The 17,660-nt window shown below is 46.1% G+C and overlaps 1 protein-coding gene across 3 annotated transcripts in view; it reads right to left on the reverse strand.

The window, feature by feature from the left end:
- Positions 1–17,660, reverse strand: part of FAM135B (family with sequence similarity 135 member B) — a 300,914-nt gene that overhangs the window by 104,516 nt on the left and 178,738 nt on the right. For 2 of the 3 annotated variants that reach the window (XM_079139217.1, XM_079139216.1), the window contains exon 4: positions 172–311. The exons of the other annotated variant lie outside the window; for it this stretch is intronic. In XM_079139217.1, coding sequence (XP_078995343.1) covers positions 172–311 — 140 coding nt within the window. The remainder of the gene's footprint in view (positions 1–171; positions 312–17,660) is intronic. 3 annotated transcript variants of the gene reach the window in all.

A 17,660-nucleotide genomic window follows, 5' to 3' on the forward strand; every position in this document is an offset into this window, starting at 1 on the left:
TAAAATATCATCTGTAATCAAGAGCACGAATGGCCTAACACCAGGAGTTCCCATCTGTTGGATTTCAGACTAAGTCTCCGGCCTCCCTTTAGTTACCATTTACCTAACAAAGAGAGGAACTGGTCAAGAGGGGCAACAGCCTCTTGGACAGTTGACTGATTCACGACTTACCCTTTCACCATCAAGGAGCAAATGAGCTCGAAAGATCATGGCATCATTTATGGGCACCTCTTCATTCCTGTATAAGATCTGGAAGACCCGGCTATGCACAGTGCTCTCATGGACGCAGGCTGAATGCAGACTGCTGCTCTCTGAAAAACAAGAATCAGAAGGTGCTCATGAACACTAGCGCCATCCTGTGCCCACAGCCCCATCAGGCATCTGCCCTGCTTTAGGAAAGTTACCACCCCAAACGCAGTGCAATTCCCAAAGCTTAAAACCATGGATGATTGACACCCTACCACATCGAGGTTGTGGTTATCGAGTGGGGCTGGAACTCAATGAAGCCAGGCCCTTGTCCTGGAGCGATGGATGGAAACCCAGAAGGGCAAGAGCATAGGTGGTATGGACCTGAGGGGCTGCCAGCCAGGGCTGAGGCAAACAGGGCACGCCAACCTGTAACCCTGTAGCAACGAGGCCCAGGCCTGGTGTGCACACCCACACCATCCATCATGCTACGTCAGTGAAACCCCAGTATCCACCATCCGATGACCTCAACCTCCTACTTCCTGATCAACAGTGAGGAAAGGGACGTGGGGCAAACCCGAAAGGAAGTTCAGACTTAAGGGTCAACCAGCAGCATTCACACTTTTCTAAACCCTGACTAGCATAACTTTTGGACCAACAGCATGCTCAGATGGCAAGCCTTACTGGGGTCCTCTCTTGCCCCTCCCAGAGATCTGTTTCTATTAACATTTGAATAAATCTTACTCCTTTCACTCTTGCCTTCCATTGTCCGCTGAATTTCATTCTTCAGATTTGGGAAACAAGAACCTGGAAAGAAGTTGGTGGTGAGCCGCTGGGTCTGTTGCAACACTGGAGGGTGTAGCCCACCATTTAGAGCTGCAACACTGAGAGCTTCAGTGTGCCACTCGAAAGCAGTGGGCTTTGCTGGCTGTGACCCTCAGAGCTGATACCAGTGGCATCCCTGCTGTGATTAGCTGCTAACACCAAAAAGGGGCTTTCTGAGCTCCAGAGGCTAGCAGCTGACACAGGCCCCACACACCAGGAGAAATGGAGATTGAGCTTCATCTCAAACTCAGGTTCCATCAGGAGAAACTGACTCAGTGTCTTAGCACCTGGCCTGCTAAATTCCTCACCTGCTCGTATGTCCCCTCTTCTGTGAGTCTCCCCATAATCCCCCCATCCTGGGATCAAGGGAGATAGGGAATGAGAGGGCAGGATACCCTTCCTTCAACAAAGACTTCCTAGTGCCCACAGATCCGTCTCTTCCGAAAGAAGTCTGCATATCACATATGATAGGAAGATCTCTTCTGGGTATGTGTGCTCCAGTATGTTCTTACATGCCACAATCCCTGAGCACTAGTTCAGCATTAAGCTGGATTTCAGGAAGATAATGAGGTTAAGAGACCTTACTGCATCCACTGGCCAGGGTCATTGTAGAGGGTAAGTATTCTAAAATAACACAACATTTATATAAATAGATGATTACTTACTCAAAACCATGCCCTACTGGGTAGCACTTATAGCTTCCAAAAGTGCTTTAAAAATGTTACTTGCTTTAACACTTCTAGTAAATCCCCAGGGTAAGCTATGGATGTGGAGACTGAGGCTCAAAAAGTAAGAGGCAGATGTCTCGATCCTTCCTTGTTGAGAACTAAGCGCTTGTGTTTCCTTGGAGTTTTAATGTTAGAATCTAATCCCAGTATGACAGTGTTGGAGGGAGGGCCTTTGGGAGATGGTGAGGTCACAGGTCACAGGGTGATGTCCTCATGAATGGGATTAGTGCTCTTTTGAGAAGAGGCCTTTATTCTGCCATGAGAGAATGCAGGGAGAAGTCCTCAATCCACAGGTCCAGAAGAGGGTCCTCACCAGAACCGCATGGTTCTGGACCCTGACCTCAAGCTTCCACCCTCCAGTACTGTGAAAAGTAAATTTGTTACATATATACCGCCTGGCTATGACATCTGTCACAGCAACCTGAGCTAAGACATTGTTGTCTGATGAGGCACTGTGTGGACTTGTCCTTTTGTCTGCCTGTTTAAGAACTGAGTCAATGAACTCTCAAATGAATGAGTAAAATTTACTAACTTACAAGCAAAAGGTAGGCACACTATAAAGCACAGCAGAAAGAAATAGCATAATAGAAAGAGTTGTCAAAAAATACAAGAAAATCAGTCCAACCAAAATAGGCAACCTGCCCTACAGCCTTGTGCAGCATCCCCAGACGGCTTAAAGCATGCCTTGGAAGCAGGGAAAAAAAATCTGTCACCTCCCAATGCACAATGACATCTAAGCAGCACCTGTTCAGCTACACACAACATCCAAGGATGCTCTCAAGGACGCCTAGATGTCCTGCTCTTGTCTGCGGTCTACACTGCACTGTGAAGGTGATAAAGCCACCGTGTAGCCCTGATGGAACTGGCTGGATTCAAATGCAGGTGACTTTTAAATAGAAACAACTCTGCATGGAAACCCATTTTTATTTGCTGTCCCAGCCCATTCTCTGTCACCACCAGGGCCTAGCTGATCTATAAGCCAGCCCGACAACATGGCAGAGGATGGATGAGGTAAATACTCTGAAGGTCAGAGTGGCACGAGCCATCTGCTGCCAAGAGGGACAGCCAGCAAACAGTTCAATCACCTGCCTTTTGGGGCAAGTGACATCACCTCTTATAACAGAAGCTTTCCATGTGAAAAATGAGTATGTCCACACTGACCTCCTGGGACTGCTATGGGCATAAGTGGGAGAAGCCAGATCCAGATCCTAAGACCGGGCACATAGCGGACCGCTATACACACTGTCACAGGTTTCTAACCGTGTTTACAAAGAAAGGTCTGAGAATTTGCTGTGGAATATATTTCTATCAGCCATATTTTTCAGAGAGATGAACTTCTGGTTTTGAGCAGACTGGCAAAGCTGACCACAGGGCTCAAGTGGTATTTACTGAAAATTGCTAAATCCCAAGGGGCCCTGTCAAACCCAGGATGAGGACTTTTGATGCCGTATGGGACTTTCTATGTCATTTTCTCATCATATTAACTAGGACCTAAGCAGGAGTGTCTTTGCTAGGGAAGGCTCACCCATGGGACACCAATTGGACTGCAGCGTTCACTAAAGCAACAGTCACCTGCATTGTTCCTTTGGGGATTCTCTGCTCTCCAGCAATGACAATCCACATGTGGACATCCTGCCCCTTGTCCTTGCCCCCTCTTCCTGACATTCTACTTTACTCAGCAAAGCCATACCCAGGGTGTGTGGCATAGGCTTTCCTGCTCTGTTGGCACAGCCTGCCCTGTCAGAGAGAAGGGACCCATCTGCACTGTCTGCACCTCCCTTTCATCTTGGGAACAAGGCACCAGACACCCAGAGAGAAGTGTCCTTTTCCACCCTTCAAGACCTAAAGTACACCTTGGAATGCTGTCCTTTCCTGGTGTGGGTGAAGGACCACGTTTCTCTCCAGGGCATTTGTACTTATTATCTGATGACCAGACCCACTCCAGTGGGTCCTATAAGGTGGAGATGCAAGTCTCCCCAATGTCTGTCTTCTCCCTATTCTTTCACATTGCTGTCCCACTTACGGAGAGTTGGAACTTTGGGAGAATAAAGAGAAAGATGGAAAGAAGGTTTGGGAGAGGGAGAAGAGGATGTGGAAAAGAGGAGGGGAGTGGAGGACAGAGAACGGGGCAGAGGAGGGAAGAAGGGCTCTTCAAAAGTCTCCATTGAACCTAGAGTATATTCCAACGTAATCTGGAATTTTAGGCCAGAGGGCAAGAGTAAAAAGAGTTTGTTCTTAATATTTCCTCCCTCCTCCCCAAAATGAGTGATGTGAATATTTAACATGTTCAGGAACCTTTAAATGTTTGAAAGTCCAGTGACGACCCCTGCCCTGGTTCCCTGCAGCCCCAGTGTGGACAAAGCTCAGGTGCTGCTTACCTGAGATGGGCTCTGTGCTTCAGGGCTCAAGCCAACACACTCTTGTCGGCGCTGACCTAAGGACTGAACCCCAATTCCATTCCAAGAAGCATTTGTGGCTCTGCCTGCACATGGGAGCACCCCCAAACCAAGTCTGTGCTAAATAACCAAAACTCTGAAAGCTATCTACACTGCTCCCCAGGGCAAGGGCCAGTTAAGTAAGGAATGGAATGTAAAACATAAATAAAACACCCAGAAGACATCACTGAACCTCTTCAAACCCAGGCCACACTGGCATGCGGGACCTCCCTCGAGGTCAGTGCCCACGGAAGAGGAAGTGCCCCCTGGGCTATGAGCTCCTCAGGGTCAGGATCTTGCAAAGCATATGGAAGGTTGCTGAGAACAGACTCTCCCTTAGGGAGCTCTAGACTTGCCCTCACTTCTTTCTAGCTCTGTGACCTTGGCTTGACCAGTAAATCTGACTCGGATGAGGCAAGAATCAAGACCTGTCTAATTCCCAAAATAAAAATAAGATGTAGATGAAAAGATGAATAAAGAAGTATGTTTTTAACTGTAAAATTCTCAAAAACAAAACAGAATTCCTGGTAAGATAAAGGTGCAAATAATGCTCTTTATACAGGGAATTTTCCAGCTGTTTCCAGGAAGAGGAAGGACAGAAAGTCACCTTGAAGTCAAATTCTATTATTTCTTCTAACCACTTCCAGGAAGAGAAGAGGAGAAAGCCACCTTGAAACAGATGTTCACTGCGTTTCCAGAGAGCGATCAGAGTGGCTTCCTGTGGTCACGTGATCTGCCAGCTGGTGGGGCACGGAGCACTGCTGCCAGGGTGTAGATGGCATGCCCCCCGTGCCTCCATGCTGGAGACTGTTGCCGGGACAACCTGAGTAGGAAACCAGGAACTCCGGGGAGACAGGGAACCACGGCTGAACCATGGTCTTGAGGCTTGAGGCTCCTCCTCCTCCTCCTCCTTTTCCTCTTCCTTCTTTCTGAGTTTAAAATTTGTGAAGCGTTTAGATGCGGACTGAATTTATCTGCCACAGAGGTATTAGCATCTGTGTGGAACAGGCAAGGATAACCCATTCCTGGAAATAAATGTGGAGCCCAGGATGAGGCCTCTGACATCCCACAGAGCCAAGGCTTTATGGGAAGATGAGCAGTTTGTTTCATTGTGAGCAGGCGAGTCCTGTGGGCCCACCTAACCTAACGTGAAGGTCGTGCTTTGAAGAGCAATGCCCTTCTGAATGCAGTCACTCACCACCACAGACTGGGTATTCATAATGAATAAAGGTTTGCAGCTCTATTTTGGAAGCTGAAAGACATACATTAAGGTGTCTGCAACTGTGAGGGCCTTTTTACAGAAGACCCGAGAGACTAACGGGGCTGAACGTGCCCTTTGTAGCAGTAGTAATCACACCCAGAAGTCCTCATGGCCCTGCCGATTCTTAAAGGTGCCATTTCATGACACTGTTACCTTGGCAATTAAATTTCAATGTGGGTTTTAGAAGGGACACATGTTCAAGTCCCAGCAGTTGACTAATGAGTTATAAACTGTGAGCACACAGTGGCACCCGTGGCCTGTGCAGACACCTGGACCAGCGTGAAGTTCACTGTTGAAGCTGTAGACTTCAGAGATCACACTTCAACAGAGACCCTGTGTGCCAGGGATGTGCCCCAGCAGCCAGGGATTGGGGCGATTCTGTTCTCTCCTAGTCCGGCATTCAGAACAGGACCCCATTTCATTATGTAAGCCCAGGGCCTCTTGGACAATGTGTGATTAGGGAGAGGTCATCCTTTCTGCTAAGAAGGTATGGAGATACACAATTACTTATCTGGACTTTAAAGCAACTTGTCCGTTCAGTGTGTGAAGCACATCACATCACATTGGTGATACATCAATAAAAGGCTGTCATTTTAATGCTATTTCAATGAATAGCAAATGTTTTTCCAGCTTTCTACCGAGAGTACCCTACTCTATATGGAATATTGAATATTTTGCTTTAATGTACATGTAAGTCTTGGACAGCACATGGAATGTTGCTGAGAACAGAATCTCCTTTAGGGAGGTCTAGACTTGCCCTCACTACTTTCTGGCTGCGTGATCTTGGCTTGACCAGTAAATCTGACTCAAATGAGGCAAGAATCAAGAACTGTCTAATTTTAATGTAAGTCTGTCTTACCCATAATTCCAGATTAATACATTTATATGATTTTTGCTGGATTGACATATCAATCCAGGTATTTGTTAAATATTTATTAATCACCTGCTGTATGCCAGATTCTGAGCAGAGCACTGGCATTTAGCATTGACCATCATAGGTTTCCCATGTGGTATGTCTGTTTTACACTTGTGTCCATGGAAGAGGGAATTAATAGTCCCATTTTTGTTCAACTCCACAGACATTTCCTTGTCCAGACGAATGCTCCATCTCTTCTATATTGCAATTATTTGCAACACCTCACACAGGCTAACTGAAAATTTTTAATTGAGGTGGCAAATATATATGACAAACTGAGTTGGATATTTAGGTACTATATGATTTGTAAAAAAAAATCACTTTTCTGTACTGTAGATACAAAAATGGCTTTATTAATTGCAAATTTATCTGCAGGAGTAAATCCTAGAATGGCTGATGTTAAGTTTCAAATATTTTATTTCCTTATGTTGCTGAGTATGACCATAGGTATGTGTGTTTTCATTTAAATCACGAGGAAGCTCAAGATCATAGAGTTTGTCACATCCTGAATGTCAACCATAATAATAGAATATGATGACTTATTATTATATATTCTTCCATTCCTGAATTTGTGTATCCAATCATCCACTATTTAAATGACCACATAGGCGATGTGTTAGGTAGAATACAGTCATTGGTGAGAATGTGACAAGGAATATTCTCCAACATTTACTACAGCATTTCTAAATGTTTTTCTCTCCCCATTTTCTTCTCAATTCACTTGCACAACTCCATCAGTTTGGTTTTAAAGGAAAATAATATAAGTTCTAGCCAGCTCTGCAGATTGCAGCCACTCAACAAGGAATGCAGTGAAGCAATCAACCAGTCGATTTGCCATTAATGAACACAGGGGCAGGGAGACGACTTGCTGAAGCCATAACGGAAGTGATAGTTCCAGTTAGCTGATGGTTCCAGTACTCAGGATGTCCGACTCCTAGTCCACTCTGCAGCAACACTAATTAAAAACAGCCACCGTGACCTGACAGAAATTATATTATGGAATTTCAAATGATATGATATGATATGATATAATATGAAATTTATATACCAAACCAAAAAGCCCAATTAAAAGCATTGTTTCCCTACTGACAATGAGCCAGGGATATTGCTACAATTCAGCAGTAAGCATTCTCCTAACACTGAGTGGGCCTAATTACTTAATTATAAGCCATTGTGACCTCCCTATTAGATTGAGCCTGGTAAATTCAGCACTTGATAACACTTTATTAGCTAATAATGTGCACTGCTCTATAATCACAAAGCAAAAGGCCAGCGTGTGTCCTGGAGCACTCTGGTCGCACAAAGGTTCCTCAGTCGAGTTTCCTGCAGATTGATCCCAAGGGCTGAGCTGTCCCAGGTACTGCCATTTGAATTCCAATGAGTCCAGGGCAGGGTCTTGCAACTCATGATTTTGTGAGAGCAGCAAATGAATCTGAATTAACAGACGTGAGCTTGCTCTGGGCTCCGGCCTTCACCCTCTGTGTACCTGTGAACAATGCACTCGGGAGTCTGAGCCTCCACTCCCCCAGCTGTGAGCTAGGGATGGAAGAGCGCTACCCCACCCAAGATTGGAAAGGTCGACAGAGATGACCTATGAGAGTACTTGGTGCTGGGAGTCACACAGGATGGATGGCCAGAAATGGCAGTGAGTGATAATGCTGCCAGGTACACAGGAGCGACTGCTGACTGTGACCCACCACAGACTTTATCAGCTACTAGTAGAAATCCAAGTGGAGTGAGTAGTGTGTGGGCTGTGAGACCCTTAACTGACCTTTGACACTGGGAGGAAAGCAGGCTGGCCCAGAGCAGTGGGTACCTACCGCCCGGATGGAGCGTGGGGAAGCTCCCTGTGGAGACCTGGGACATGTCCAGTTTGGGTGGGGCTTTTATACCCTCCAGTCTCACTTCTTCTGTGAATGACAATGGCATAATGATGTGACTCCTGGCAGCAGGAAAGCCCCTCCACACCGCCTGGCCACTCGGGGACACCTATGAGTGCAGGGCTCCTCTCTCACCACACTGCTGCCCTTCTCCCTCCCACCTGCACCCAGGTCACTGTCCCAGTCATTGTCTCCTTCGTAAGCTGTGCTCCCTCCCTAGGGGATCTGAGCCTTTCCCAAGGCCAGCTGTCTGTTCCCTTTGTCACCGAAACTGCAGTGCCTCCTCTCCCAGCTGGGCGTGCTCACTTACCCTGACACCGTTCCTTTGTTGTCAAAGATAGGACATGAACCTAATATGGCCAAGAGGGAACCTTTGATGATGCTTCCAAATAATCTCACACTCTTCCCCACAGTCGTCATCAAATCCTTCCTGGTCATTTTGAATCTCTCTTTTCCTCTCACTTCCTCTATCAAATCATTGGCAAATCCTGCAGGTTTACTCTCAAAATGTGGTTCTGATGAATCTAATACTTGAAATATTTTTTCTTTCAATCTTACTTACTGAAAACCTTACTTTCTACTTTGATTCTTACCAACTATTAGCTTATTAATAGAAAATATAAGCTAGCCATTATTACCCCCCTGATGCACTCAGAACAAAATTGGAATTCTTTGCTTTGGTTTAATTGGCCCTAAGGGATCAGTAGGAGAACAGCAGGCATCGTGAGGTGCTCTGTACAGTTCCAGGCTGGGCAAATATTTATAGAATGCATGACAGACCAAAGCTCCTGGTGACCCAGGCACTGAGAATTTGGCAGCAATACTTAACGTTTGTGGAAGTGAACTGTATCTCAGGTGAGGCTATCTCTGAATCCTGCTAAGTCCTCTCAGTGACCCACATCCACATTGATCTGTGTTCCCTTGCAAACAGCAGGCATGAAGAATACCTGAAATGCACACCATGGACTTTCTGAGAAGAGTCTAAGCAAGACTTCATCTTCTGATCTGAAACCACCCTGTTAATAAGTCGTCAGGAGACTGAGCAAATGGGAGGCCAAGAGCCCTGTTTATGTGATCAGGCTTCCTGAGCCATCTGCCTCAGCCATATGCTTCCCAAGGAGAACCAAGTTTAGCTACAATTGCAACTAATCAAATATTTGTAAGAGCTGCAGTGTCCCCGCCCAGTCATGGTACCAAGAATATCCCAAGGAGCACAGAGCTGTTTTGTAGCCCACGGTGACCTTGATTTTAGTTTGAGGTCACAGAAAGCAGGGGAAAACTGTGACTTGCTACAAAAATAGCAGGGGGCTCCAGAGCCACAGCTGGGTAGGCAAAGCCAGGTGGCTGCCCTGTCATTGCCTTCCACAGCAATGCAGTCATACAGGGAGCACCAGCCCCAATGCCAGGGTCTGAGCCAAGCCTGGCCTGCCCAGAAAAGATCAGGAGCCTCTAGCTTTTTGCACAGCCTGAGCCCTCCCCTCCCCAGCCCAAGAATTGAATGAGATGTCCCGATTGCAGACACCTGGCCTCTCTCCCCTGCTGTGCCTTACCTTTCCTCTCCTGGTTCCCTCTCATAGGGCATATTCCAGGCTTGTATGTGTTCCAGAAAGGGAGCAGAAAATTCAAAAGATGGACCACAAGACAAAGCACAGACATCAGCCCATCAGAATGCACGCCAGGTGTGGTGGGGAGCAAGGACCTGCAGGTCATCAGCTTTCCTGGCATAGTCCTTTGTTCATGGACTGTGGGGAATGTGAAGGTCTCAGGAGGGTCCACAGCGCTTGGCCTCTGTGATGAGGACAGTGGCAGTGAGAAAGCTCAGGAGAGGGGCTGTTTGAGGAAGTGTTTGTGCCTGATGCCATGGCGGAATGGCGCACTTGGTTGCATGAAGCAGGAGTGTGCCTGCCACGTGCGGGTCGGCCCCCCGACACCCATCCCTGCAGCTGGAGTCTTCTTCTCACCTGTCGGCTCCAAGTGCTCTCCTCTCAGGTGCTCCCACTCAACTCCAGGGAGACCCGGCTCCTGTCCTTTCAGCAACACCTACCTCCTCCTTAATCAGCAACTTCTCCACTCATGTACACTAAGTGCAAAGGCCACAGGCGCACAGCGGATCTAAGTTGGGCTTGGAAGTTCCTCCAGGGCCTGCTCTCCCCTCTCCCACTCACACCCTCTCCGTCCCTTGACCCTGAGCACTTCCAATCAGACTGCATGCCTTAGAGTCCCATTGCAGGGGGTGACCTGGCTTCCAATGGGTCACCCTGACTCAGACCTGGCCTTGCTGGGTCAAGTTATTAGCTTTCCACCCTGCTCACAGTGAATGCAGGATGGAAGTTTCTGAATAATTCTTGATCTGAACTTCTGTACTTCCTTCCTCAGCTTTGCCCAGCCCTAGAAACAGCTGGAGCACCTGAACCACCTCCTCATGCGGGCTGGAGGGATCCATGCTGGCTCTGTTCCTCCCCGTTTTTCTGCTCTATTCCCAAGGTCCTCTCCTTCAGCAAGCATTCTCTCTCCTGGTGTAGAGTGGGTCCTTTGCTTCTATCCTCAACATCATTCAGCATTCAGAAGGCGCTCTCTCTGTATCCAGTGATCTCTATGTACCCAGGCCCCCCCCAACACACACACACACACACACACACACACACACACACACACACACACACAGTTCTTGAAATAAATTAATCAAGAATTCCAGGGCATGGGCAGGATCTGCAGACACAAGATATGCCTCCTCCAAGGCCCAGTATTGAATAATTTCTTGAATAAATGTTATGATATTCTCAACAGTAATGCCTGTTGAATCTTGTCCTTCAAACACATAGTAGGTGATAAATCTGTGTCTGATCATTTATGCAGATATGACAAGAAGTTACTGAGCTGCTTTAGGCCACTGGGACACAGGGAAAACTGATTTTGGTTAATGCCTTCATTTTTTCTGTATAATAAGGAATGATTTTTAAAACTCATGTTGTTTGTTATAAAATGGAGTTATAATCCCTAATTGCAGTATGGTTATGAGTATACAACAAAAATGAATATTTATGGTTTGCTATACAAGAACACTGTTGTCCAATGTTCCACAATGTTCTAATTACTTTCTTAATTTCCTTTCTCCTTGGTACAGGAGATAGAACCCAGAGGCACTCTACCACTAAGCTGCATCTCCAGCTTATTATTTTGAGGCAGGGTATCTCTGGGTCACCCAGGCTGGCCTCAAATTTTCAGTCCTCCTGCCTTAGCCTCCAGAATTCCTGGGATTCCAGAGTGTATCACTGTGAGTTTCTTCTTTATTAGAAAATGTTACTTAGTTACTTGCTGATGCCTTTCAGAAGTCCTAGCACCTGCTTTCGTGATGTGGGTTTCCTCCAACATGTTTTTCTCACTAAGCTTTCTTCTCACCCATGAATGCTGCTTTCCCTTCTCCAGCAGTCCTGCCCCCACTGCTACAGGCAGGATGAGTGTGCCCTCCGCCATGCCAATCTCCCTGCTTTCTTAGCATACCTGGCACTGGGAACTATGGTGCTCTGTGTCTTTCTGTCACTGGACCAAGGGCTGCTCCCACGTTGGCAATTACACAGCTCTGCAGTGTGTGCTTGGCTTCTGGTGAGATGCTCAGCATGGGAGGTGTGTCATTAGTACTTTTTTTAATGAGTTGATAGCCTTGGTCTCAAAATCCTGCCTGATTCTCAGTGGCCTCTCAATGCCACCTCTTCAATAACGATTTTCCCAGCTGGAAAGCAGCATTTACTGTGACACTACATCCAGTCACGAGCAGCAAGGGCTCTTGAAACAAGGTCAATCTTGATTCTAGTTTGGGCTCCATGTACCTGCAGATCACTTATGCTTTGTGAGTCTGGTACTCTTCATAAATAAACTAATGACCACAGGTAAGACAATGATGGATGGCATTATTATCATTAAAAACACATTTGCCCATACCTTCCTCCGATCTTGACACCTTTATTATGCACCACGGAGTCTACCTGTTATTCTCCTATCTTTCACTCCCTATCCCCACACACCTCTTCCCTCTCTGTAAGCAACTGAAGGACACAGACTGGGGTCTCTTCCCCATGACCTAGATCAATATTTTTAATAAAATGGATACTCAAAAAGAGTTGTCAAATAAGTGCTAAATGTTGGCCTGGGAGCATTGATTATTCCCAAAGGAACCAACTCTCTGTACTTCTCACCTCTCAGCCACCATCCTACATCTGAGGATCCATCCAGTGTGGGGAGTGACAGTTAGAGACACATTTCACAGATAGGAACTGGAGGCTCAGCAAGATGGAGAACCAGTCCAAGGGGCATCCGTAGACACCTAAATCCACCTTCAAGTCCAGGTCTTCCTGCTTGCTCACACGGCCCTGGACACTCACCTGCCACTAAAGGACTAATCCCAAGACTCCCTCAACCCTGGTGTCTGAGCAAATTCTACAACCACCACCAGAAGGTCACAGTGTCACCTGTTTGGGTGCCAGGCAAGGCCGAGCCACTTTTCTCCAGAATCAGTCACATGTATGTGCACCTCCCAGAATCCACTGCTGCAGCTGCAGGTTCCCCTGTCAGAGGCCTGCGCCCCAGGCTCCATGCCCTCCACAGCACCACTGTGGCACAATGGCGATCATCGAGCTTGCTGTTGAGACACCGCAGCTTCTGACACCTAGTTCCCAGAAATTATGGGGACAGAGGTCGGAGGACAGCTCACCCTCGGTGGAGCACCCTGAACATCTCCAGGGAAGACCAGTCCAACCCACCGCTGAGCTTTCACATCTCCTTGCTCCCCTTCCTCAGGGCCATCCTGTTCATTTACGTGTGGGTAGGAGTCCCTTGGGTCCAGTCACGCCATCCACCCTCCTGCGTAGGAGTTGGTCCTGGAGCTGAGAAGAAGCAAACCTTCCCCAAAGGTTTTGCGTATTCTTCTTGCTTCGTTTAAGTCAGTCAACTTTCCTCCTGAATCACATCCTTCCCAATGTCCTTGAAGTACATTCAGTATTTTCTCACTAGAAATCCTATACCCTGAACGGTCAGGTCAGCTGTGTCAGCACCTAAATCACACCTCCCCTGCCTCCCTGTCCTCAGTGCCCCACCACCTGGAGCACCTCCCCTGCCTCCCTGTCCTCAGTGCCCCACCACCTGGAGCACCTCCCCTGCCTACTGTCCTCAGTGCCACCCCACCTGGAGCACCTCCCCTGCCTCCCTGTCCTCAGTGCCACACCACCTGGAGCACCTCCCCTGCCTACTGTCCTCAGTGCCCCACCACCTGGAGCACCTCCCCTGCCTCCCTGTCCTCAGTGCCACACCACCTGGAGCACCCCCTCTGCCTAGCCCTTTCTTCACTGATCTACTTGAACACCCCAAATTTGTCTTTGTTCTTGAACACCCCAAATCTGGTCTCTGTTCTCTTTCTACCACCAAAATGTCCATCTAGGCAATGGGTGCCCTACATGTGTTAAAAGTCCAGGGACAGCTGGTGCATGCTGCAGGGCTACGCAACCTCCCCCCAAGACCCCCTCTTCCCTTGGTTCCATGGGGAAGCTGCACCCCTCTGCCTCTGTACTGTCCAGCAGCTGTTCTCTGCTCCTCATCAATCCCGGCCCTGTAGCTAACATGCCTGCCCCCACCCAGGTCACTCCTCATTGCTGTACTACGTTGTGTCTGTCTTCATAGCACGTGATGCCACTTGCATATCGACTCTTCTATTCCAGCCAGAGGGTAAGCTCTGTGATGGCAGCGAGTGTTCCTGTTTGGTGCATCCTCCAAATCCCATGATGAAATGGCATCGGCACAGAGGTACTAGAGAAATTTACATTTCTAGCTCAGATTTTCCTCTGTGATTAAGACCTGCATGTTCCCTTCAATTGATGAATGGATAAAGAAACTGTGGTATATATATATACAATGGAATATTACTCAGCTATAAAGAATAATAAAATTATGGCATTTGCAGGCAAATGAATGAAATTGGAGAATATCATGTTAAGTGAGATAAGCCAATCTCAAAAATCCAAAAGACAAATGATCTCACTGATAAGCAGATGATGACACATAATGGGGGGTAGGAGGGGGGCAAGAATGGAGGGAGGAGGGACTGTATAGAGGGAAAAGAGGGGTGGGAGGGGTGGGGGGGAAGGAAAAAAATAACAGAATGAATCAAACATCATTACTCTATGTAAATGTATGAATATGCAAATGGTATGCTGTTACTCCATGTGCAAACAGAAACAACATGTATCCCATTTGTTTACAATAAAAATAAATTTAAAAAAAAAAAAAAAGACCTGCATGTTAAGGTGCTGACATGAAATCTTCGGCTTAGATTTTCAAAGATGACACATATGTAACACACCTCAAAGGACACTATCTTCCTAGAAGATAGCATAGGAGAAATATCTAGGCACCCTTGGGTCTAACAGGATATAACAACAAAACTATCATACATGAAAGAAGAAAATTGCTAAGCTGAACTTAATGAAAATTCAACTTTTTTCTAAAAAACAAATTTTTTTTTACTCTGAGAAGGACACTGCCAAGAGAATGAAAAGATAAGCCACAGACTGGGAGAAAATATTTGTAAAATACCTATCTGACAAAGGACTATTACCCAAAATATACCACTAATTTTTAATTTTAATTTTTATTGGTACATTATAATCATACTATTTTAATTTTTTTATTTGTTCTAATTAGTTATACATAACAGTAGAATGCATTTATGCAGTTTGATAAATCATACATAAATGGAGTATAATCTCTCATTTTTCTGATTGTACATATTGTAGGATCACATCATCATGCAGTCATACATACACATGCGTAATAATGTCTCTGTCACTCTACTATCCTTCCCACCCCCAGACGCCTTCCCTTCCTTCACTCCCCTCTACCTAATCTAATAGTGGGATTTGTTGTTACATATGTGCACATGTATACAACTTAATTTGGTTTGTAACTCTTAAAACTCAACAATAAGAAAATAAACAGACCAAATTAAAAATAGGCCTAAGCTCTCAACAGACGCCTCGCTAAAGAATATATGCAGATGGCAACTAAGCATAAGAAAAAAGTGTTCCACATATAAGTCATCAGAAAAATGCAAATTAAAGCCATGAATTACTACTCCACACCTATTAGAATGGCTGGAATCCAAAACCCTGACAGATCAAATGCTGGAAAGGACTCAGGGCCATAGGAACTGTTGCTCACTAATAATGGGACTGCAATGTGGGGAAGTCATTTGGGAAGATGTTTGCTGTTCTCTTTCAAAAATAGGCATGTTCTTACCACAGGGTCCAGCCAGCATATTCCTTGGTATTTACCAAAGGCATTGAAAGCATGTCTACATACAGACTTGCACACAAAAGACTCATGACAGCTCTATTCCGAACTGCTGGAAGTTGAACAAACCTAAGATAAAGGATTATTATTCAGGAATGAAAAGAAACAAGTAATTAAAATCATGAAAATACATGAAAGAAACCTACCTACATACTACTAGTTAAAAGAAGCCAATTTTCAAAGGCTACACACTGTATGACTCTAATTACATGGCACTCCAGAAAAGACAACTTATGCAAACAGTAAGATAAGTGACTGCCAGAATTTGAGGGGAGGAAGGGATGGATAGGTACCACACAGAAGAGTTTTAGGGCCATTCAAACACTCTGTAAAATACCATGATGGTGGATAGCTTTGTCTGTACCCGTAGAATGTGCACCACCAAGAGTGACCCCAATTCAAACCATGGATTTGAGTGCCAATGACACACCAGTGCTGGTTCATTGATTGCAGTACATGAGCCACTCTGAAGGGGCATGTTGACCCAGGGGAAGTCATTGTGTGTAGGGTAAAACAAGCAATGGGGTATCTTTGAGCTTTTCTCTCAAGTTTAAAGTCAACCTAAAACCCCTGCAAATAAGAAGACCTGGCATAAATAAAACTAATCTCTCCATATCATCACTAGTAAATGGGAAATCAAGAAGCAAGCTGTTTTCCACTCCAGTGTCGCCCATTTTGGTGACTGCATCAACATTCTAGCCTCAGGGGAAGGGAGAAGCCTGAGTCACCTGGATCCTCCTGTACCCCCGTTTTCCACGTGTGCTCCCTGGGTTGTCCCCCTATTTCCCTCCATCTCGATCACCAACAGACTGTGCCAGGTCCCCTTGCCTCTGCCTGGACCCCTCCGTGACCTCATTCTGCTCAGCTGGACTCTTGTGCAGACCGTCTCTGCACAATTTTGCCTGAGAACAATCTTCAATGTGCAAAGTAGATCGAGCTGCTCCTAGCTCGATGCCCTTCTGGATCTTTTCATACATCTACGGTACAGAGAAGAAATGTCTAATGAAGTCGCCACAGCTGATGTCTCTCTCCACAGCCCTTCACCCTCACTGCATTCCAGGTCCCTGCTCACTCTCCAGCCACACTGGCAGGTCAGCCCCTTCCTGTCCCCATGTCACCTTTGCCTATGCTGCTCCCTCTGCATGGACTGGTGCTTCCCTCCCTAGGGACTGAGGTGACTTCTGCTCATCCCTCAGTTCAGGCTTCTCTTCCCCCAGAAAGCCTCCTCTAACCTCCTACTGGTCAAGCCTCTCTCTTGGCTCAGTGACACTCTGGTGCTGAATACCTCCATATGATATGTGAATAACAATGGCCTCTCCTCTGGACTGGGCCTCAGTGAAAATGTGGCTTTTCTTGCTCAGACAGACCCAACACATTACCTAGGATAAGGCTGCCTCACAGATAGTGTTCAATGCACAACTTAAAAACTACAGTGTTCGGCCTGAAAAGGAGTATAAAAGAACTAACCCATCAACATATTTATTTTTAAAGTTTTTTTTTTTTTTTCTCACTTGACATTACAAAGAAATCATAAAAGTACAAAGAAGTCAAGTTCTTCACCTCAGTACATTCACATCATGGAAAAAAATGAATAATCAAATTGCAGCAATTATTCAGAAACACCCCACTCCTTGGCTCTACTCATTTTTAAGTTCTTTGAGATTCAGAATCATCCTTTGAAAAACCAGAGCAGAAGCTTTTCTTCCAAACAGTTATGAAGATGTGTAAAGTAACATCCATGGTACACCTAGCCAGTGCTTGGTCTGTTCAGGTGTGCAGTGGATAGAAATTTATTACTGCTATTACTACCAATCCTTGAAAGACGTGAACCAGCCGCTGGCACGATTTCAGAAGACCCAGGTGAAGCTCATGCTCTTCAGGGAGATGAGCAGGGGCATTTGCTTCCAGGAGCCATGACTATTATTATGCCTTAAACTTTAATGATATCAACCTGAATTGCTCTAGACCAAAACCATCAATACCTACAAAAGTCTGCTCAGGTGGAGCTCAAAAACAGGATTCAGGGGAAAGAGAGAGCATCCTCAAGAAGAGTCTGGAAGCCTTGTGAAGTTCTTGTAATTCATCTGCTTA

This window comes from Sciurus vulgaris (assembly GCF_902686455.1).
Source record: "Sciurus vulgaris genome assembly, chromosome: 1".
Taxonomy (NCBI): Eukaryota; Metazoa; Chordata; class Mammalia; order Rodentia; family Sciuridae; genus Sciurus; species Sciurus vulgaris.